General features: G+C 44.7%; 2 protein-coding genes across 2 annotated transcripts in view; one reads left to right on the forward strand and one right to left on the reverse strand.

The window, feature by feature from the left end:
- The window catches only part of TTC7A (tetratricopeptide repeat domain 7A), a 180,431-nt gene extending 164,834 nt beyond the window's left edge, over nt 1–15,597 (reverse strand). Inside the window, exons 1-3 of the mRNA XM_064158360.1 lie at nt 15,403–15,597; nt 10,990–11,153; nt 7,951–8,119 (exon numbers count right to left, since the gene is read on the reverse strand). Coding sequence (XP_064014430.1) covers nt 7,951–8,119; nt 10,990–11,153; nt 15,403–15,559 — 490 coding nt within the window. The 5' untranslated portion in view covers nt 15,560–15,597. The remainder of the gene's footprint in view (nt 1–7,950; nt 8,120–10,989; nt 11,154–15,402) is intronic.
- A 1,010-nt stretch (nt 15,598–16,607) lies between these two features.
- Nucleotides 16,608–22,783, forward strand: MCFD2 (multiple coagulation factor deficiency 2, ER cargo receptor complex subunit). Its single transcript, XM_064158361.1, has 4 exons — nt 16,608–16,692; nt 17,461–17,609; nt 18,327–18,486; nt 21,435–22,783. Exons 2-4 carry the CDS (start codon nt 17,470–17,472, stop codon nt 21,564–21,566), a joined length of 432 nt encoding a protein of 143 aa, XP_064014431.1. The 5' UTR covers nt 16,608–16,692; nt 17,461–17,469; the 3' UTR covers nt 21,567–22,783.
- The last annotated feature ends 759 nt before the right edge of the window (nt 22,784–23,542 follow it).

Genomic DNA, 23,542 nt, shown 5'->3' on the forward strand with positions numbered 1-23,542 from the left:
CTTGAAGCCTATCTTATGTGTTGTGCCCTGGTGCTACACTCCTGTTGAACACAGCTGCAACAACTTGAAGCAAGAGAGCACTTAGAGTGGAAATTACAGCCTGGCCCACAGCATCAGTCCCAGTCTGCAGGTCAAGGTTACAGCTCCTATGCCACACATCCCAGCCAGAAGCTAGTGTGCTCCTACACTAAGGGCACACAACACTTTCACTCCAGCTGCAGGCAAATACATTGTCTTGAGGTCACCTGGGTGTGAATACACTGCATGGTAATTGATGCAAGGGAACGGGTTGTATGAGTCTTCTCACTCTATGGCAAATGCCAGGTGATTCTGGGTAGCCATCCCTAAGGAAAGGGTGCAATTCATTTCTAGCATGTGGCCTTCAGCCTAGCTCAGAAGTATGGCTCTAGAAAACTCAATTAGCATTGAAATGAGAGTATTTTGAAGACTAGCTGTTCAAATACAGATAACACATCAACTAATCAAAGTTCAGCCTAATACTGAACATTTCTCAAAGAAATTCAAGAGCACAGCCAAATCATTTTAGAGATGGAATTAAAATCAGCCTGCCCCTTCAGCTAAGGTTTGAACTTAGAAACACAGCCCTCAATCAAACTATTACAGTATAGTGTCCTGGAAAGCAAAATAGCCTGAACTTCATTAAGTCAAAGCGGCAGCTGTGGTTAGGTTGACACAGGCAAGACCCAGCAGTATGCATTGTTTCTGCTACAACTCACAGCAGCTAAAAAAATTCCCATCATAGGTCTTGATACTCACATCCACAGCAATTAAGGTATTATTTTTCACCAGGACTTATTTTCATACTGAAAACAGAAGACAAAGGAGAATAGCCTAGAAGCCCTTGATTTTTAACACATTCATTCATACTGCAAATCATGAAAGGTGGGGAGGAGAACAGGTTTTGTTTTTCAAGAAAGCTGCATATATTTCTTACTATTATATGGGATTAGTGTATTATATCTTGTATTGTATCTTGTATATATATTTCTATATATATGTATCTTCTATAACCTTGAGATATTTGCATATAAAAGTCTCAAATGTGGAGAGGCACAAAAAAAAAAAATCTAGTAACCCTGAACAAAATGTTCAGAAGACCTTTTTGTCTATAAGCTGGGAATGAAGAATAAGAATTTAAGTAATTGTGCAAAGCTGATTAGCTGCATCAAAGCAGAACTCAAGATCCCTACTCTCAACCCTCCCACTAAATGCAATATGCCAATGTTAACAGTGCTGCAGTTACTTTGATATTATAAAACTCCATCTGGTTGTGTTTGTAGTTACAGTTAAAACTATGTCAGCTTTTTGACTGAGTGGCTATGAAGCCAGAAGGTAGCAAACATTCCCGAGATGGAACCTCAGTCACCTACCCCTATCAATAATTTGTAAGCTCTGTATTACATTGCACATCTGACTGCACAGCATAAATCTGAAACCTTAAAACACAGATGTTCATTTTATTGAGCACATCAAGACCTGCTGGCTGCTGCTAGGCTTCATGACAGACCTTTGAACATCAGCTTTAACTTTGTCCTGGGAGGACACACAAAGATACCTTCAGAGACCCAGTGCTGATGGACAGCCAGAGAGGATGACTGCCTTTGGAGACCTAACGAAAACCTGATTGGACTCAGCAATATTGCTCTATTAGACCCTGCTGTAGTTATGTATGGTTCTGTACCAAAGTTTATGTAACTATGTAAGTTACCATGTACTATAGGGAAGTGAGAGCTTGCAAATAGCGTATTAAGGCACATGCCTAGGCATGTTTTCCTGCTCCACCAGAGAGGCAAGCATGGGAAACGGACACAAAAGAACCTGGAGCTGCTGAGTCTGGCCTGCCCAGGATCCTGTGGTGTAAGGCACACACACTTCACAGTATCACAGTATCACAGTATCACTAAGGTTGGAAGAGACCTCACAGATCATCAAGTCCAACCCTTTACCACAGTGCCCAAGGTTAGACCATGGCACCAAGTGCCACATCCAACCTTGCCTTGAACTGCCCCAGGGACGACGACTCCACCACCTCCCCAGGCAGCCCATTCCAGTGCCCAATGACTCTCTCAGTGAAGAACTTTCTCCTCACCTCGAGTCGAAATTTCCCCTGGCGCAGCCTGAGGCTGTGTCCTCTTGTTCTGGTGCTGGCCACCTGAGAGAAGAGAGCAACCTCCTCCTGGCCACAACCACCCTTCAGGTAGTTGTAGACAGCAATAAGGTCACCCCTGAGCCTCCTCTTCTCCAGGCTAAACAATCCCAGCTCCCTCAGCCTCTCCTCGTAGGGCTTGTGCTCAAGGCCTCTCCCCAGCCTCGTCGCCCTTCTCTGGACACGCTCAAGCATCTCAGTGTCCTTCCTAAACTGGGGGGCCCAGAACTGAACGCAGTACTCGAGGAGTGGTCTGACCAGTGCAGAGTACAGGGGCAGAATGACCTCCTTGCTCCTGCTGACCACACCATTCCTGATGCAGGCCAGGATGCCACTGGCTCTCTTGGCCACCTGGGCACACTGCTGGCTCATGTTCAGGCGGGTATCAATCAGTACCCCCAGATCCCTCTCTGTTTGGCTGCTCTCCAGCCACTCCGACCCCAGCCTGTATCTCTGCATGGGGTTGTTGTGGCCAAAGTGCAGCACCCTGCACTTGGAGCTATTGAACCCCATCCCATTGGACTCTGCCCATCTGTGCAGGCGGTCAAGGTCCCGCTGCAGAGCCCTTCTGCCCTCCAACTCAGTCACATCTGCCCCCAGCTTAGTGTCATCTGCAAACTTGCTGATGACTGATTCGATGCCCTCATCCAGATCATCTATGAAGATGTTAAAGAGGATGGGGCCCAGCACAGATCCCTGAGGGACACCACCAGTGAGTGGCCGCCAGCTGGATGTGGCACCATTCACCACCACTCTCTGGGTCCGGCCCTCCAGCCAGTTCCTAACCCAGCACAGAGTGTTACCATCCAAGCCACGGGCTGACAGCTTAGCCAGCAGTTTGCTGTGGGGGACAGTGTCAAAGGCCTTGCTGAAGTCCAGATAGAGCACATCCACAGGCCTCCCCACATCCACCAAGCGGGTCACCTGATCATAGAAGGAGATCAGGTTAGAAAGGCAGGATCTGCCCTTCCTAAACCCATGCTGGCTGGACCTGAGCTCTTTGCCATCCCTCAGGTGCGCAGTTATTGGCCCCAAGAGAACCTGCTCCATCAGTTTCCCTGGCACTGAGGTCAGGCTGACGGGTCTGTAGTTCCCAGGTTCCTCCATCCGACCCTTCTTGTGGATGGGGACCACGTTGGCCATTTTCCAGTCTCCTGGGACCTCACTGGTGAGCCAGGACTGCTGGAAAATGATGGAGAGTGGCTTGGCCAGCTCAGCTGCCAGCTCTCTCAGCACCCTGGGATGGATCCCATCTGGTCCCATGGACTTGTGGGTGTCCAGATGACTCAGCAGGTCCTGAACTAATTCTTCATGAATTTCCAGGGGAACACACTGCTCCCCGACCCCATCACCTGACTTGTGGTCAGATCATTAGAACACAATGCAGACTGTGATCATGGCTACTTACAGACCAAATACCACATTGTTCTCCTCCACATGGATTTTTCAGTTCTAAAAAGGCCAAATTCACCCTGCAGCCTTTTGACACAACGGATCTCTTATCTGAAGTTAAAAAAAATAAACTAACAAAAAAACCACTTCTAGAAACAAGTTTACAAGGGATTTATCCCACCTATCTTAAGGCACAAGCAATCATGTTAACTCCACAGCCTCCTCCCAGTCACCAAAGGGAAGGCTGTGCTGTAGAAACACATGCACTTTATCCACATCAGATGCCCTTTGAAGGGGCAGCATCAGAATAGCCAACTTCTGACTGCAAACTCAGATAGGAGCTGCACAAACAAAACTCACCCAGAGCTGAAACCGGCCAGTAACAAAAGTTACTGTAGAATGGACTGGGGAAAAAAGGAAAGAGAGGCAATGGGGCTGTTAAAGCTTTAATTCAGTAGAATCCAGCTAAATACCACTTGCAAACCCTTGCCATCACTGCACAGATGTAGGTAACTACCTGTCTTCAGGTGGCAAAAATCCAGCGTCTGGCCTGACAGTTGATGTGGTAGACACAAGGAGCTCCTCCACATAGACCTGATTCACCTTTCAGCAGCTCTGATGCCACAGATCCTGACTGCAAGCCAAAGACCATTTCAAGCCATTACAAAGACAGGACCCACACAACGTCTCAGCTCTGCCTGAGCCTTCATCAGCCAAGCTGGCAACAGCCTCCTTCAGGTAACACAACTCTCAGCATACTCTACACAGCACAGCAAAAAAATGGCTCTGCAACCAACACTGCAACAACACAGAAGCCTTTCTACAAACTGAATGTAGGTATGCTGAAGCTCTGGCTAGAGCTATAAGCTGTATTTTGAAGGGATTAGGTTGTGACCCACGTTACTACCAGCAAGAGATGTCTGCACATTTTCTACAGCAAGCACAGCCAAAGGGAAACCAATGGGCTCTTAAGTTAGACATGTTCTCAGCTCTTTATTGCCTGCTTGTTTCAAATGAACAACACAGCCTGCCCTAAGTGAAATAAAACCAAACTGAAACCAAGTTTGCTTACACAAGTCTGCTTTATGCAACAGACAGAACTGCTCACATCAGAGCTTACCTGCAGTACTGTGAACTGAGCAAAGGTTTTAAAGGAGAAATTACCTTCACAGAAGATGAGGAGAAAGGAGGCAAGTACAGACCAACCACTTATTACATAACCACAGAGGCTGAGATTAGTCATAGCAAAAAATCAAACTTGTCAGAGCTTCACTCACAGTGCCCACAGAATTTCTTGTCTCCACACAACATGAGGATTTATAACCCAAACAAGCAGAAACAATCACCTGAGAAACTAGAAAAGTCTTGTCCTTTCTGATAATTTTCTTGTAACCTGTCAACTGCTCCAGTTCTATCATAAAACTTCAACCCTTACTGCCTGATACTTAACTTGGGTGGAAACTTACTTAGGCAAGCAAGAAACTTCCCCTTTCAACTCCTGCAGTCCAATCAAAAAGGTGTAAATTCATATTGCTTCTTACCAAAGTGTGAACCTACTACAAGCTACAGATCTTCAGAGGAAAGCCTCGGAGATGTCAAACCTTCAGTACTGTAGAGCTGTGCTAGTTTGAAGCAGGCTAGAATGCTTTGGTGAGAAGAACTAGATTACAGGCTGTGAAAGGGAAACAGTGGTGATGCCTACTTCACTCACAGGCTTGCTGAGAGATATAAGAGCAAGAATCCAAACATAGAAGGGAGTCGCTCTCTGTCCAGGCTGTGGGCTGCATTTTTATCTATAACCTACCCTGATTAACCCACCTGCTTCCTAACCCCCTGCCTGACCCTCCATTCTTCCTTGGGCACAAGGCAACATCTGGGGTAAGGTACAGAAAGAGAGGGATGGGAGAAGGTGGAAAGGCAGCTGGGAGCCCCTCTTAGGGACTCAGGTTTCTGGGAGGGCTGTTTTGTTTCTGTATTACCTTTTAGCTTGTATTTCTGTCTATAACTGTATATACTGTAAATATCTGCTTGTATATTGAGCTAAGATGTAAATATAAGCTTCATTCAATTTCCAGAGCTGTCTGAGTCTAGTCTGGGTGATTTCCAAAGTGTGGAAACCATCACAAGAGCTCAAAAAGTGCCCCAAACAATGCAAATTGGTGCTGGTTTGCATTTCATTTCTACCACTGGTTTCAACTACACAACTCTTTCCAGTATGTCCCTTCTCTTTCTCACTCCATTTTTGTTTCCTACAGTAAAGTGTTGGTATGTTTGACTTGACTTTTCTTTATTCCATGACCTTTTCCAGGGCTCCTGCCATTCTGCACATACACACAACCCAGCAATACACAGCCAAAGGGGTTTCAGGTTCTTACTAAGTGACACAAAGTTCTGATGTTTAACTAAATGCTTGATGAACAGAGATGTTCAATTAAACCAACTGCTTTTTCCCATCACTGAAAATCTGAGTAAGAAATTCAGCAGGCAACCCAAGTTCTGCCCTGAAATAAAGACAAGACTGTGGCTTTTCTGTGTTTCTGCCTGTATGATCCCCTGCAAAAACTTTACCACTAACAATTTTCAAGAACATCTATCCAAGCTGAAACATTCTTTAGAATCAGCCAGAAATTCAATCCAGGATGGTAACAAGGTATTGATCAACAGAATTTCTGCAGACACCAAACTCAAAGGAGGATGGAGAAAAATCTTTGGCATAAAGTATAGATGAATTTTAAGTAATTCATCTTCATGCTGCTACCTGCCCTGCAGAGACAGCCTGGATAAACACCTTTTCAAATGAAAATTTAAACCCACACCCCTATTGCCATAGTTACCTGTACAAATGGCTACAGTTTAAGGGCTTATTTCCCTAAGATCAGGAGGACAAACACATGGCACAGGAGGAACAGCGATCCTAGAAGTGAGTGTCTTCTCCAAACTCAGCTGGACAAGATCAACTCTGATGTACTTTAGCAGAGTAGCATGTGAAACTATACCCATGGTAAGCTGAAAAATCATCATGGGGGATAGGAACTGTGAAAGAGGAATAGCACAGAGGTTGCTCTGGAACGGCAAGGAAACAGTTACAGGAAAGCACAGGCAACAAAATATTTGTGTTCCATGATAAACCACTTTGAGGGGAAAAATAATATACATATATATATATAAATTGTGGCCTGATCCTCTGAGGCAAACACCTTTGGTCCCAACACCTTCATGTACAACTGAGGCAGGTAATACAGTAGAAGCAGCCTTACAGCAACAGTGTTATTCCGTCAGTATTCATGCATACCTTATCATTACACCTCACCAAGGGCTACTTCGGACTCTGGAGTGCACCAACAGTTGCCCACAAATACACTGCCATGTGAATGCACTAGTAGTTTACTCACTCCCCTGTGCCATGCAAGTGTTAGTGCAAGTTACAAGCAAATTAGTCCTGCTCCACAAAAGCTCATTAATGAAGCAGACTCAAACAACACTACAGAAAACAAAGCAAGCAAAGCAGCACACATAGGTTTAAAACAAAAAAAGCTAAATGACTGTGTGAGATCATGAAACAACCAAATTATAATCAGTAATGCTAGCAGGTCAAACTGTATTTTGAGTTGATTTGGTTTCACTCTTTTACATACCAGTTGAAGGTATCTGATCATCAGAGTTCTCATTCACCTAATTAGCTGGTGGACATGCTGAAAAGAGTAGAAAGCAGTAGATAGGTAGCAGTACTTGAGCAACATTTATAAAAGGAACTGAAAGCAAATGAAGGAAAAGATTACTGATCTTTTTTCCTTCCCAAGTCAAAAAACTGACTAGAGTCTTTCTTTGCCCCACTCAAAAAGGAAGTGTGATTACACTACCCAGAGAGGCACCTGTAATTAGGATCTCTCAGTCTAAAGAACTACAAGGAAGAAGAGACTCCTGCTTATACATAAGGTCTGATACTGCATGACATGTATTGCAAAAATATAGTACCTGCTTTGGAAGCACACATTTTGTTAGACCAGAGACTAAAACTTGTACATGTCCTTTCTTAATTCAAAGAAATCATTAAAATGTACAAATAGATGTAGGAGAAAGCATAACCCCTAAACTCAGCTGAGTGCTTGATGTAGGTTTTCCCCAAATGGATACACAAGTCTCAAGGGTGCTGCTGACTTGCAGCCAACAGTTTGCACAAGATTTCCAACTCAAGCTTTCCTTTACAAGACAGCCAAGTTTAAAAACCATGGACTAAGACTCCTTCACGCCTTTAAGTTCAAACTACACTGACCATACCCAGTGGGATTTTCGAAAGCTTACAACATTGTCTTAACTCTGCTGCAATCAAATCACTTGGAGACATCAGCCTAAACACAGCATACTTTGAATGTGCATCCATGGTCCCTTACCTTTGATAACGAAGGCTTCAGCCACCATACGCAGCATATACAGAGGTTCACCTTTTGTTGAGAGGTCATCGATTCCTGCTTTTGCATACATGCTGATGGCATCTCTGTATGATCCCTCCACGTAATGAAGCTTTCCTAGGATCAGCATAGCTTCTGTCATATACTTAGGCTGAAAAGGAGGAGAGGAAAATAATGTTTGTATGATAAAACACCCAGCAGCAGGGATGAGGTGCTTCAAACTAAATTAAGCAGAATCATTTGCTTTCCTCTCAACACTGCTAGCTCCACAGGTCACAGTAGGTGTCTAGAGAGCTCAGAGTTATGCTCATGAGATCAGCAAGCAACAAAGGTCAGGCAACCACTCTGGAGCTGTGGGGTAGTTTGAGGGTAATTAGAATATTTTAGTGAGAGAAATTAGATTATAGGCTGTGAAAAGGAAATAGTAGTGATGTCTACTTCACTCACAGGCTTGCTGAGATGTATAAAAAGAAGAACATAAGCATAGATAACACAGTCACTGTGTGTCTCTGGCTGCCTGAACTTTTCTCCCTGGCCTGCTTTCTGTGTAACTAATCCTTTTGCTTTCTAACTCCCCTTGCTGATCCTCCAAACTCACCTTGCAGGTAAGGCAAACTCTGGGATAAGGTAGAGGGGTGGAAAGAAGGCGGAAGGGTGGTTGGGAGCCCCTCCTGGGGACTCTGATTTCTGGGAGGGCTGTTGTGTTTCTGTATTACTTTTAACTTGTATATAGCTGTATACATTGTAAATATCTGCCTGTACATTGCGCTAAGCTGTAAATATAAAACTTCATTCTTCAACTTCCAGCTCGGCTGAGTCTAGCCTGGGTGATTTCATAACAGCAGGGGTGGGGGGGGAGGTGGGTAACACTCAAACTGTCACAAGCTGTTTAGAAATACACAGCCTACAAGTCACTTCTTTGGTTTCTGCTGACCAGCTATTGATTTACCAGCCACAGATAGCATATGAAAGCTTACCACTGTCAGAACTACTTCCATACACACTGAGAAAATCCATCGCTCTTTAACTAGGCAGAAAGCATGACTTAGTCAAATGCACCTCTCTCCCCTGTACATTTAGTTAAAGAGCAGGAAAGCTTCCAAATGATCTGAAGTTATCAAAGAAGTTTCAGGTAACAGCAGAAAAAACAGAAGGCACACCTGCTATTTCTAAGATTTGCTTGCTTCTTAAGGATTGATATTATACATACAAAAAAAAACACCTCAGTAAAATACATCTGTTCAGACCATTTTTATGCTTTGAAAAGCATGAAAAGTTTCCTAAGCCTTCATACTCATTTTTTTAATACATACACTCAGCACAGGGCCCATGTTGCATCAGTAGCCAAGTCAACAACAACAAAAGAAATACTAATGGCAAGCCAAAGTTAACATTAAGACTTGGAAGAATTCAGTGGCTCAGGCTGTTACTGGAGCTAAACCACGAAAATAGAGAAAACACAGATGGTTGGATGGACACCCCTTCTCTGCTCCTCCTTAAATTACCCCCACTTTCAAGTAGAATACACAACTGCTCCAGAAAAGCAGCAGCAGGCTAGCGCCCTGGAAATTAACATGATAAAAGCATCACATGCACCTTGAAACTAACTAGCTTGTATGTTTCAAGCCCAAAAGCAATACAGGCCGAGAACAGACAGTTGCAATTCATGACCTTTTCAAAGCCAGTTATGCAACTGTATGTCTTAAGGACACCAATAAAGCACAACCATCGAGGCAGCTTTAGAGCACTCCTAAAGCTCTGCAGCCAAGTCGACACGCAGCTACCAACCATGCACCAGAGCCCAACACAAAACTGTAATGGTGCGTAACTTCTCTGGCAGAGACTGCAAGCAATGCAAGTCCTGGTAATCCTGGGCTCATACCACAGCCTTAAGTGCCTGGAAGCAGCTTGTAGCATGTTTTACCTCTGATTTGGAGCTGACCAGGTAAACATAATTCATCGAATCACAGAACGTCAGGGGCTGGAAGGGACCTTGAAAGCTCATCCAGTCCAACTCCCCTGCCAGAGCAGGATTGCCCAGACCAGATAACACAGGAAAGCATCCAGGTGGGTTCTGAATATCTCCAGAGAGGAAGACTCCACAACCTCCCTGGGCAGCCTGTTCCAGTGTCCTGTCACACTCACAGGGAAAAAAAAATCCCTCCTCATGTTTAAATGAAACTTCCTATGCCTCAGCTTCCACCCATTGCCCCTTGTCCTGTCATGGGGCATCACTGAGCAGAGTCTGGCTCCAGCCTCCTGGCACTCACCCTGCACATATTTATAAACACTGATGAAGTCACCTCTCAGTCTCCTCCAAGCAGCACAGCCCCAGCTCCCTCAGCCTCTCCTCCTAAGACAGACGTTCCATTCTCTAAGTCATCTTTGTGGCTCTGCACTGGACTCTCCGAAGCAATTCTATGCCTCTCTTGAACTGGGGCACTCAGAATTGAACACTGTACTCCAGAAGTGGCCTCACCAGAGCAGAATAGAGGGGCAGGAGAACCTCCCTCGACCTACTAACCACAGCCCTTCTAATACACCCCAGAATGCCACTGGCCCTCCTGGCCACAAAAGCACACTGCTGGCTCACAGTGAACCTCCCATCAACTAGGACCCCCAAATCCTTTTCCCCTTCACTGCCTTCTAACAGATCAGTCCCCTCAGATGAGCAGCTGCAGTGAGTCACTCAGGTCTGCTAGCCTAACAGCACCTCTGTGTTGCCATGCCTCATCACACCAGAGACTTCCTGGCTATTTACCCTCCTTCATTCGAATTAAAAGAAACAACCAACCTCAAAACCAGGATATATTCTCGAAGCCCATAATTCATCTGCATATAAAAGTCTCCCAACAGAAGACACTGCAAAGGGGTACTGAATGACCAGTCCATTAAGAGTATCTAAAATACAGTACTGAACATATAAGGGAAGTAAATAGTCAAACCCAGTATCCTGTATCAGACTCATCAGCATACGAAGGAAGCAGGCAGTTAGCATGAATTACGACACAGCTCACTTACTCGCAGCTCTCCTCTGCTTAAGATATTAGTCAGATACTGCTTGGCATCACTCAGTTTTGGTTCATTCTTCTCTGTCAGTGGAATGGAGTCCTTCAGTTTGGCAAAGTTTTCCTTCAAACATTCTTCCAGCAGAGCCTCAGCAAGCAGCATACTCCTGTAGTCCTCTGAAAGCACATACCAACCAACAAGAAGCATCGCTTAGTGCCACACCACTAACCAATAGCATTACAAAACACATCCCTGACACACACAGTAACTCAAATGAGAGAATAAGGAAGAAATAGCAGACAGAAAACTGTTCCATTAAGGTCTAGTGATGGGAAGCAGTACATTTCCTATGAAAAAAATGAAGCAACATTTCATTTTACCTTGAAGATTTTCCCTAATGAATTCTTTAATTGACAGGACAGTCCACTCTTCTGTTGCTCCTAATCTAAGAGCTTAGAAATTTCACCACAAAACTCACATACAGAAGTATAAAACTAATCTTTGCAAGCATTCAAGTGCACATTTAAGATTTAAAATATACAAGCATGAAGTGCACACCTCAGGCTACAGACGAGCTATAAATTTCACTGCAGAACTGTTAGGCTAGCAGACCTGCAGAATTATGTTACCAATATTAAAGATTTTTCTGAGATTGAGAGAAATAAAAAGAAAAAAACACACAAATAATTCAGACACATTCTATACATCCATCATCCAGCAATATGCACTCAAGGCCAGGAGGGCCAATGCCATTCTGGGGTGTATTAGAAGGGCTGTGGTTAGTAGGTCAAGAGAGGCTCTCCTGTCCCTCTACTCGGACCTGGTGAGGCCACATCTGGAGTATTGTGTCTGGTTCTGGGCACCCCAGCTCAAGTGCAGAGCCACAAAGATGATGAAGGGAATGGAACATCTCTCTTACAAGGAGAGACTAAGAGAGCTGGGGCTGTGCTGCTTGGAGCAGCAGAGAGGTGACCTCATCAGTGTTTATAAGTATGTGCAGGGTGAGTGCCAGGAGGATGGGGCCAGGCTCTGCTCAGTGATGCCTGATGACAGCACAAGGGGCAATGGGTAGAAGATGAAGCATAGGAAGTTTCATTTAAACATGAGGAGGATTTTTTTTCACTGTGAGGGTGACAGAGCACTGGAACAGGCTGCCCAGGGAGGGTTGTGGAGTCTTCCCCTCTGGAGATATTCAAAACCCACCTGAATAGATTTCTGTGTGATCTGGTCTAGGTGATCCTGCTCTGGCAGGGCAGTTGGACTGGATGAGCTTTCAAGCTCCCTTCTAGCTCCTGACATTCTCTGATTCTACACTGAAGACATAAAAGCCTTGATCCAGTGATGTAAGTAACATACCACATTGAATTCTTTTTGCATCAAAATCCATCCCTGTTCATAGTGCCACAGAGGAGGAATTCAAACTTAGGTAGCAGCAGTGGATACAGCATGAAGCATCAAGTGTTTTTACAATCCTGAGCTGAAAAAAGTTTCATCTGTCAGCAGACTTGGAGTTCTTGCATGACAGGTCCACTTCTGCTGTTCATTGGTCCACAAAAGTAGTAGTACCTCACTCAGCTGACTACTTGGTCAAGCAGGGTAAGAAAATCTTTCTAAATCAGATAGCTGTACTTTACACTTCATATATAGAACCACAGAACGTCAGGGGCTGAAGGGACCTCCAAAGATCATCTGGTCCAGCCCCCTGCCAGAGCAGGATCACCTAGAGCAGATCACACAGGAACACATCCAGACAGTTCTTGAATATCTCCAAAGAGGGAGACTCCACAACCTCCCTGAGCAGCCTGTTCCAGTGCTGTCACCCTCACAGTGAAAAAATTCTTCCTCAGGTTGTGATGGTTTGGGTGTTTCCTGCTGCTCCCCCACTTTGGAAATCACTCAGACGAGACTCAGCCAGCTCTGGAAATTGAATGAAGCTTGTATTTACAGCTAGCACAATATACAAGCAGATATTTACAGTAGATACAGTTATAGACAGAAATAGACAAGGTAGAAGGGAATACAGAAACACAACAGCCCTCCCAGAAACCTGAGTGCCCAGGAGGGGCTCTCAACCACCCCTTCACCTTCCCCTACCCCTCTCAACCTTACCCCAGTCCCAAGGAAGAATGGAAGCTCAGCCAGGGGGTTAAGAAGCAAAGTCAGAGAAATGGAGGGTGAGGTTAGAGAGAGAGATGCAGCTTGGAGCTCCTCAGCAGGAATAGTTGTGCCTTATCTATGTTTTGATTCTTGTTTTTATACATCTCAGCAAGCCTATGAGGGAAGTAGACATCACCATTTGTTTTCCTTTCACAGCCTGTAATCTACTTCTTCTCACCAAAGCATTCTAGCTAGCTTCAAACTAAGCACACAGGTTCACATGGAACCTCCTATGCCTCAACTTCCACCCACTGCCCTTTGTCCTGCCAGTGGGCATCACCGAGCACATATATGCTCCACATTCCAAAGTCTGAAACTCCAGAATGCAAGAAACATAATAGTGTATCTTTCCTACATTTTCAGTTCCACAGGACAACCTTTCCTTACTACCTATGCAACCTTACACAGCATTAATAATCAACTTGAGAGATATTTGGGGGTTTTGGTTTGTTTTTGTTGCTGAATTGGTCAGCTGCATATCAAACTACAATTGCAAGTTTACAACTAACATGCCTGGAAAAAAAAGGTATATAAAACAAACCTTGCACACAACCATTTTTACACAACACTGAAGAGCTTTCAGGTAGTCAATCTCTTAACCAAACTGAAGGAATCTCACAAAAATACACACAACTTTAAAAAGAAAGATGCACAATCTCTCAAAGCAAACACTGCTATTAGAAATATCCCCTTCAGACACACTATGGCTCTAGAAACACAAACCTGCAGCTAGCTCCTTGGTGGAGAAAAAGCTCCGTGGCAATAACAAAGCATTGCTCTTTCACAACTAGCAAGTGATGATGACATAACAGCAAATTAGCAAACAATGTTTTTACAGCAATTACACTGTTGTTATGCCTCTTAATTACAAGGGAACAAACTAATATGAACTCTTCAACAACGGATGCTCCGGAACTGCATGATGATTTCTGTGTAATCATCTCTGCATGTGGAAAGCACTGCTGAAGCCTGACTAAAGTTCAAAGGTTGGCTGTGTGGTTCTCAGCACAAGGTTCAATCTGCATGATACACACACTTGGAAAGCCTTGTATACAAACACTTAGAACACCTCCCTTCACCTTGGTTTACTACTGCAAAGCTTACTGCACCTCAGCAAGCTTCAACTAACTCTAGGGCCGCATCCTGGAAACACTCCTCTAGAGAAGTGGGCTTCTTCATAGAAACAGCTCCCCTGACTTCCAGCTGCAGAACCTCCTGCACTGTGCTTACTGCTGGTCACCACACACAGAAATGTATCACAGTATCACCAAGGTTGGAAGAGACCTCATAGATCATCAAGTCCAACCCTTTACCACAGAGCTCAAGGCTAGACCATGGCACCAAGTGCCACGTCCAATCCTGCCTTGAACAGCCCCAGGGACGGCAACTCCACCACCTCCCCGGGCAGCCCATTCCAGTGTCCAATGCCTCTCTCAGTGAAGAACTTTCTCCTCACCTCCAGCCTAAATTTCCCCTGGCGCAGCCTGAGACTGTGTCCTCTCGTTTTGGTGCTGGCCACCTGAGAGAAGAGAGCAACCTCCTCCTGGCCACAACCTCCCCTCAGGTAGTTGTAGACAGCAATAAGGTCTCCCCTGAGCCTCCTCTTCTCCAGGCTAACCAATCCCAGCTCCCTCAGCCTCTCCTCATAGGGCTGTGCTCAAGGCCTCTCCCCAGCCTCGTCGCCCTTCTCTGGACACGCTCAAGCATCTCAGTGTCCCTCCTACACTGGGGAGCCCAGAACTCCTAAGTTAGGCTGCCTCACTTATTGCAAGTGATCTAGTTTCAAAAGAAGCACAGCTTATTATAATAAACTAAAAAAAAATACATTTGCCGTTTATGAAACTTGTCTTACACATGACAAGATACTTGGATACACAAGCCTTTAAACAAAGCAATCCTCAGCTCGGAAGCGTGCTCATGAAGAGGAAGCAGATTTATCTCCCCGAACGCCGTTTCCTGGGTTCCCGCCGCATCTAGGCGTCCCTCCCTTACGCCACGGGGTCAGGAGCGCCTGGGGGGGACATCAGGAGACACCTCGCTTCCTCCACCGGCACCCTGGCGCTACTCAGCCCTCTCTGCAAGCCTGGGAGATGGGTCAGCCTTAGATGCTGCCCACGTCAGCCTACAGGGTCAGGGACTGTTAAGCCCCGGGAGGCAGCACGGAGCAACAAGCCGGCCCTGCTGCCGCTACTCTCCGACCGGGCGGTCCGCTAACGGAGGCTGTCCCACCGCTCTATCACATCCTGCCCGCCCCCCGCTGCCACTTACCCGTGTCCTGCGCGCCCGCCGCCGCCTTGCGCCGGGGCCGTGCTGGCAACAGCAGCTGCTTCGCTAGGTGTTGGAGCTGCTCCCAGTGCCCCTCCGCCCGGCACCGCTCTATCTCTCCTTCCAGCTTCATGTGCGAGTGCAAGCCCTTGGCAGCCATCTTAGCGCCGCGCCGAGCCCGCCCCACCCGCCCGCGAGGTGCCCAGAGCGGGTGTGGAACGGCGCTTCCACGCGGGCGAGCTCGGCCCGCCCAGCGCTAGGTGGGCGTACGCGGGCGGGGCGGCAGCTTGCCCGAGGCCTGCGGCCGGGCTGAGCATCTTGTCGCTGCCGCTTCTCACTTGACGCCAGGGTGACAAGTTGTGTCCCTGTCACGGCCGGCCGCTCTTCGTCCAAGTGTAGAGCACTCGCCCCGCTGCCCTCGGCATGAGGTGCCATATCCCCCACATACGCTTTAGTAGCGACATCAGCATACAATGACCAACCTGCATCGTGAGCCAAAAGCCACACTGCTTTCCGAGGTCGGAGCTTGCCTTGAGTGTGGTTTCTTCACCCAGCATGCAAGAACAAATCAACACACAGGGTCTAATGTTTTATTTTGGTTATGGGCAGAAAGGGTGCTAGGTGAGATTTGAGATAACAAAAGCAATTACTATTTAAACATAAGTATAAAAACAGTAAGACCCTCAACATTTGGCAATACAGGGAAATAGTTAATGAACTACAGACGCGACAGAGCCCCGTGGTTTTCAAACAAGCAGCAGGGTAGGGAGAGCACAGCTAGTTCTTCGCGGACGGGGTTCTAGCGAATGCACGCCGCAAATGCACAGGCCAGAAGTAGCTGGGGCCAGCCCGATCCTCTTCCCGCCCTCTTGGCCCTGCCGTCCTCCTTCCGCTGAGCTCCACTGGATGCACTTGCCCTCCGCCCAGCGCATCGCTATTTGGATCCTCACGGTGCAGCCTCTGCAAAGGGAACTCATCTTACCGGAGGCTGCTGAGGGGTTACCGCCAGACAGCGGCTGGGGCGAGGCGGGCCGAGTACGCCCGCACCGGCAGGTGACCGGCAGCGGGCAAAGCAGCGCCGCACCTGCCCCTCCGCGGGCGCTCCACGTGTAGCTCCGGGCGCGGTGACGCAGCCCGCGGAGCGGCGCAGCCAATGGCGGGAGGAGGGGGCGGTGCGGAGCGCGGAGCGTGCGCCGGGTCGGAGGTGACGCCGGGAATGGTGACGGGCCTCTTCCGAGCTCCGCGCCGACACAGCCGCACTTTGCCGGGGGCACGGCGGCGATCCACTGGAGGGTGCGTACCCCGGCGGCCGTGGGAGCCTTTCCGCCCTGACAGCCGGGGCGGGCTGTGCTGCCGTCTGGGGCGAGGGAGCGGCGGGGCCCAGTTCTCCCTCGCTGGAACGGGGCTTTCCTTGGGGACCCTGCCTGCAGAGGAGCCGCGAGTGGGAGGCGGGAGGCAGGCGGCGAGCAGCAGGCAGCCAACGCAGTGCTAGTTGTCAAGAACTCCGGCACCGCCCCGTGCCGACCTGGCAGCCAACCGGGATCAAAACGGAGAATGCGAACCTAGCAGGCGCTTTGCTCATCCTGCTGAAGCATACAGCTGTTCTCTTTCTGTGCACTGAGCGCTGAGCTTTTAAAGCTTTATGCTATTAAGGGCAGTCTGAATAGGTCTGTGAATCGGATGCAGCCCCTTTGCCACTATAAGCGACCTTTGCTGTCATAGTGGTGGGGGCAGGTCTGCCTGAAGCAGGCATGGTTGGCTGCCGAGAAGCTAGATGAAAATCCAAGCGTGGTTAAAGAGTGCACCTGCGCTGCATGAAAAAGCAGTTATTCTCTGGAAGTTATTGCATACTTCCACGAAACGGGAGCCCTCAGGAATTCTTAGCTGGAATTCCCTAGTTTTCTGCTTGCTAAGTCCTTGAAATGAAGCAAATTCTTCTGTTATACAACTTAGCGGGGTTATTTTTAAGTACTCTGTAAATCTGCTGAAAGTAGTTTGTGTTTTTCATCTGTTTTGACTTTTTTTTCCTGTGGTGGGGGGGAAATGTTTTCGTTCTTGTAGGAGATCATAATGGCTCAGAGGGTTTTCAGAATACATTTGCTGTTTTGCTTTCTGGCTGCATTCTTCATCTCTGCCCTAACTGAAGAACACGTAGGAGAGAGTCAACATGCAAATATTCGCCTTGATAAGAACTTGGTACAAGATAAAGAGTATGTGTTCCATGTTCTAAAAATGTAAACTTTACTTCCTAATGATTTGCTTATCTCTTAAGTCTTCTAACGTGAGTTGGACTTAAGCCTGGGGACACCCTCTTTTCTCGGGATGTTGTATCATTAGCTGGAGTCAGATACGAGGCACTTAAGTTTGCAGGTGTACTAGAACTAGAAAGGTGTCTCTGGAGCCTTTAGCCCTACACTACTATAAATAGTTTCTTACAGGAATCTTGCTTAACTAGATGGACATACTTTAGACAAAATCATATTCTGAACAGGGAGACTTGATATTTTTTTTTCCCCTTTGGTTCTTCATGCAGACAAAATGGTGATAATGGCAAATAGAACTTAGAATTCTTAACTGGGGGAGATCTTCCTCTAGTTCCTGGGCTTTGGAAAACAGCCAGAAAGAGATTTTGGGCACTGCATAGGTTGTTTTGATAACCTGATAAGTAAACCTGAAGAAATAGAAATAGCTACCTAAGGTGTTAGAGGCCATTACAGCACCCCTAACAAATGACCTTTGTGTCACCTTCATCTTGGTTATCCTGGTTGTTCAGGGTGCTTTTAAAGGAGCTATTTCCTGTGTTCTTATCTGTCAGTTAATATTTAATGCTCTGTTTACATCAAACTTAGTCTTTGATCAGACAGTGATGTTGTTTGTGGGTTTTTTTTTCTGTGTTGTTTTGTGGTGTTGGTTTTTTTTTTTTTCAGCCACATCATGGAACATTTGGAAGGTGTTATTGAGAAACCAGAATCTGAGATGTCTCCACAAGAGTTGCAGCTTCATTACTTCAAAATGCATGATTATGACGGCAATAATTTGTTAGATGGGTTAGAGCTTGCTACTGCTATATCACATGTCCACAAAGAGGTAGGTGGACTTTCGTGACTGTGTTTGGAAACAGTTCTGACTCTCTAAAAGCACCTTACAATAGAACAGAACAGTTACTTGTGATGGTTTGGGTGTTCCCCGCCCCCCCACACTTTAGAAATCACCCAGACTAGACTCAGCCAGCTCTGGAAATATGAATGAAGCTATTTATTTACAGCTAGCACAAGCAGATATTTACAGTATATACAGAAATATGCAAGGTAATACAGAAACACAACTCCCCTCCCTGAAACCTGAGTCCCCAGGAGGGGCTCTCAACCACCCCTTCACCTTCCCCCTGCCCCTCTCAACCTTACCCCAGTCCTAAAGAAGAACAGAGGTTTGGCCAAGAGTTTAACAAGCAAAGGTGGGTTAGTCCAAATGAAGGTGAGGTTAGGGAGTAAGATGTTGCTCAGCCAGCAGCCCAAGCAAGAGTGAGAGAAAATGGTGAGAGTGTTATCTAATGTTTTCATTTCTTGTTCAGCAAGACTCTGAGGGAAGTAGACCTCACCATTGTTTTCCTTTCACAGCCTGTAAGCTAATTCTTCTCACCAAAACATTCTACCCTGCTTCAAACTAGCACATTACTTCTCATCTTCAGCGCAGTTACTGTGTTGCCTGAAGACTGCATTATTTTGCCCCCTGACAGTTTTGGTTTGACTTATGAATGTGCCAGCTTCACAACAGCTTTTCATACCTACACTAGTTTTGGTTTGACTTGCAAATGTGCTAGCTTCACAACAGCTTTTCATACCTACACTAGTTTTGGTTTGACTTGCAAATGTGCTAGCTTCACAACAGCTTTTCATACCTGCACTAGTTTTGGTTTGACTTGCAAATGTGCTAGCTTCACAACAGCTTTTCATACCTGCACTTCAGATCTACACTACAGTTTTGGTTTGACTTACAAATGTGCTAGCTTCACAACAGCTTTTCATACCTACACTAGTTTTGGTTTGACTTGCAAATGTGCTAGCTTCACAACAGCTTTTCATACCTGCACTTCAGATCTACACTACAGTTTTGGTTTGACTTACAAATGTGCTAGCTTCACAACAGCTTTTCATACCTACACTAGTTTTGGTTTGACTTGCAAATGTGCTAGCTTCACAACAGCTTTTCATACCTGCACTTCAGATCTACACTACAGTTTTGGTTTGACTTACAAATGTGCTAGCTTCACAACAGCTTTTCATACCTACACTAGTTTTGGTTTGACTTGCAAATGTGCTAGCTTCACAACAGCTTTTCATACCTGCACTTCAGATCTACACTACAGTTTTGGTTTGACTTACAAATGTGCTAGCTTCACAACAGCTTTTCATACCTACACTAGTTTTGGTTTGACTTGCAAATGTGCTAGCTTCACAACAGCTTTTCATACCTGCACTTCAGATCTATACTACAGTTTTGGTTTGACTTACAAATGTGCTAGCTTCACAACAGCTTTTCATACCTACACTAGTTTTGGTTTGACTTGCAAATGTGCTAGCTTCACAACAGCTTTTCATACTTGCACTTCAGATCTACACTACGGTTTTGGTTTGACTTGCAAATGTGCTAGCTTCACAACAGCTTTTCATACTTGCACTTCAGATCTACACTACAGTTTTGGTTTGACTTGCAAATGTGCAAGCTTCACAACAGCTTTTCATACTTGCACTTCAGATCTACACTACGGTTTTGGTTTGACTTGCAAATGTGCTAGCTTCACAACAGCTTTTCATACCTGCACTTCAGATCTACACTACAGTTTTGGTTTGACTTACAAATGTGCTAGCTTCACAACAGCTTTTCATACCTACACTAGTTTTGGTTTGACTTGCAAATGTGCTAGCTTCACAACAGCTTTTCATACTTGCACTTCAGATCTACACTACGGTTTTGGTTTGACTTGCAAATGTGCTAGCTTCACAACAGCTTTTCATACTTGCACTTCAGATCTACACTACAGTTTTGGTTTGACTTATGAATGTGCTAGCTTCACAACAGCTTTTCATATCACACTACAGTTTTCAAGAAGTCTCCACTGAGTTTAAAGTTCATCATGAGAAGGACTGTGGAGTGAAAATTATTTGTCAGAGGGGATACTTTGATAGGCAGGGATGGGGAGAAAGGGATATCATCTAAAATGGGGTAATGCTCATGAGGGTTTATAGAAATAGCAATGTGATACAATGCTGTTCAATGTTCTAAGGCTGTTGTTTTCAGCTGCAGATTACTGCTGTGGATACACAAACTCTAAGAGACCTTTCACACAAAATTAGTTACAAGTCATGGTCTGCCTTTTTCTGAACACTAGTTCTCTTTACAGTTAGGGATGTTTAAGGGCAGAGTAAGAAGACAGAATCATTAAGAAGACAATACTAACACTGTATCTTGTGCTGACTTTCGGGAGTTACAATTCCAAGTGGCAGAAATTCTGTGCACACTCGTGGCAAAAAATAACTAGCCTAACTAGCCAAGAAGAGGATAATGACTACTGTTCCTTGTGCAAAGGCACTGCTTTGTATTCCCCTTTGCTTGTAAGGAGTGTTGCTAAAATTTTACTGACTTTAAGCAATACTGCTGTGTTTTTTCACTGCTATTACTGTCAAGCTCTGCATTTTGCAAGTCCTGACACAGAGGAAGATATTTCTATATTGTATAGAAACTGTAGTGTCTGTACTACAAGATCCATCCTTGTACACTTGTACTATTCAGCTATTTGAACTTTTGACTAAGAATATTAGCTGGATACATCATGCCTGTTTTGAAATCCAAAGAACTTAGACTTCATGTCTTGCACCTGGTAAAATTTGCTTACATTGGTGTGATTACATAAAATTTACTGCCAGGTTAGGCACCAAACATGAACAGCTTATCAAAAACGTAGTTGTCAGTAATCTGTCATATGTGCCACTAGGTGGAAAACTGCTAAACAGTTTGATGTGGTTTTGTTTTTGTAGGAAGGTGGTGAACACACCCAGGCAATGAAGGAAGAAGAGTTGATTAGTCTGATAGATGATGTCTTAAGAGATGATGACAAGAACAATGATGGATATATTGACTATGCAGAATTTGCAAAATCACTGGAATAAAGTTTTGCAGGGGGCTTATTTCTCCTTCTAACTACATGGAAATGTGAACCAGTATAATGTGATTCATTACTGTCTCTCATCAACTTCTGTGCTGTGGGAAGGAGAGGTGTACCAGTTCCACTTGAATTTGTTTGAAAGTTGTTTGTGTTAAGAGACTGGCTAACCTTGAGCAAGTGCCACGTTTGACTAATGTAGCTACATGTTTGATTCTTGAAGTATGGAAGTACATTGGGTACAGCTGGCAAACTCTTTAAGTAGCCGTATATGAATACTTCAGTAGTTTATACACAACCTAAATTTCAGGGGGCGTGTGTCATTGGGTTATCTGCTATTTGCTTACATCTTCTATTTAAAAATACCTAGAAAGCAAGAGAAGATTACTGCATAGAGTTGTATATCAAGGATAAATGCCCTTCCCTTCTCACTAATTTCAAAGGAAATTTGCATATAAGTACAAACAGCAATTGTACTGGAAAATCTTTGGGCTGTGGTTTGTTTGAGGTCCATATGGACTTCAACAGGTCTTTGAAGACATGGAGTATTTTTAAGATATGTGTACTTCCTAGCATACCCTTAGTTTTTACATGCAAATATATATATGTGTGCTTTTCAATTTCTTCTCCTTCTTGACAGATTTTATATCTTACTATACTGATTTTTTTTTGTCCCTTCTGTGGTATTTTCTTCAGAAAATGCAAATATTTTTATTACCTTTATATGTTGTAGTAATGCTGCATTTACTAGAGTAGCTTCTGCTATCTCATTTTGAAGGTCAGTAAAACACTTTAATATGAAAGCTTCTGTTCAATTTGCTTTTTACAGTGTTAGCCATCAGGATAATCTAAGTGAGCAAGTAATGCTGCTGCCTTGTTAATGTTTAAGTTCATATTCCTTGCCATTTAAATTACATAGTATTTCAGAACTCACAGCTTCAAGATACTTGAGTGTTTGCAGAATAACATGGTTCTAGGAATGTTTTTAGTGTCTTAAGCAGCTTAAAGATAGTAGAGAAGTGATGATGTCTTGCTGTGTTACTGATATTTGGTGACTCTGAAACATAAATGCATTAAATCATTATCCACTGATCAAGAATCTAAATGTTAGCATATTTCTGTAAAATGTATGAAGATCTATTTTCTGTACAAAACTATTCTTATACAAGAGAAACACATTTGTAAAAGAAATTATTTGCTCTGTTTAAATTTTTGTGCAATGACTCCTGAGTGTCAGAACTTTTTCTTATAGTTATATATTTTCGTGGCCAAGGTTGTGCTGATTATACAAGCAACAGAAATAAACAGGGATTTGTGCACTTGAACTAGACACAGAAGCCTCAAAGTCTAGGGAATAGATACACCTGATTTTCTAATGTGCTTTTTAAGCTCATCTCTGTTACTAGCAGTCATCTTGGGAAAAAGTTCTTATTTCAGTTAAAAGCATTTTGCAGAGCTGTCTTTTGAGGGTAGCTAACCTTGAGAGAATGTTGAGTCAGAAGAAAGTGTAGACAATGCTTGCATGTAGGAGGGAAGAAGAGGTTAAGCTCCTCAGCTTTGAGCACTTCAATCACGTTGTCTGTAGACTTGCCAACTCTTACATGCCTGTCACAAAAGCCTCTGGGTTTTGCATTTATTTGGGATGAAAAAGCAAGCCAAGGAATTGACTTTTATGCAGTGCTCTTAAAAATTGTGGTTTTCTTAACAAGTTCTATCTCTAAACATAGTCCAGCTGCCTATGGGGCACATTCATGTACATATGTTGTGTATAAATATATATACACACTCGTACTTTTTAACTGCTATGCAGCAACAAACAGGCACTGGAGAAGCTTTAGGTCAGAAATAATTATGATAAATTAAAGTAACATGAGTATTGTTTACCATTTTTAAATGGGTTCAGAAGTATATAAAAATAAAAGAGTTGTTGACCCAAAAAGGAGTACAAAATTGGCACCCCTGACTTCACGATGCATGAAGAAA

Source organism: Pogoniulus pusillus, chromosome 18 (genome assembly GCF_015220805.1).
Source record: "Pogoniulus pusillus isolate bPogPus1 chromosome 18, bPogPus1.pri, whole genome shotgun sequence".
Taxonomy (NCBI): Eukaryota; Metazoa; Chordata; class Aves; order Piciformes; family Lybiidae; genus Pogoniulus; species Pogoniulus pusillus.

What these genes read in the sequence shown, in the direction of transcription:
- MCFD2 (XM_064158361.1), top strand. Translation starts at nt 17,470, where the DNA reads ATGGCTCAGAGGGTTTTCAGAATACATTTGCTGTTTTGCTTTCTGGCT. An exon ending in AACTTGGTACAAGATAAAGA is followed by an intron (nt 17,610 to 18,326) that starts GTATGTGTTCCA and finishes TTTTTTTTTCAG; the next exon opens with CCACATCATGGAACATTTGG. An exon ending in TATCACATGTCCACAAAGAG is followed by an intron (nt 18,487 to 21,434) that starts GTAGGTGGACTT and finishes TTGTTTTTGTAG; the next exon opens with GAAGGTGGTGAACACACCCA.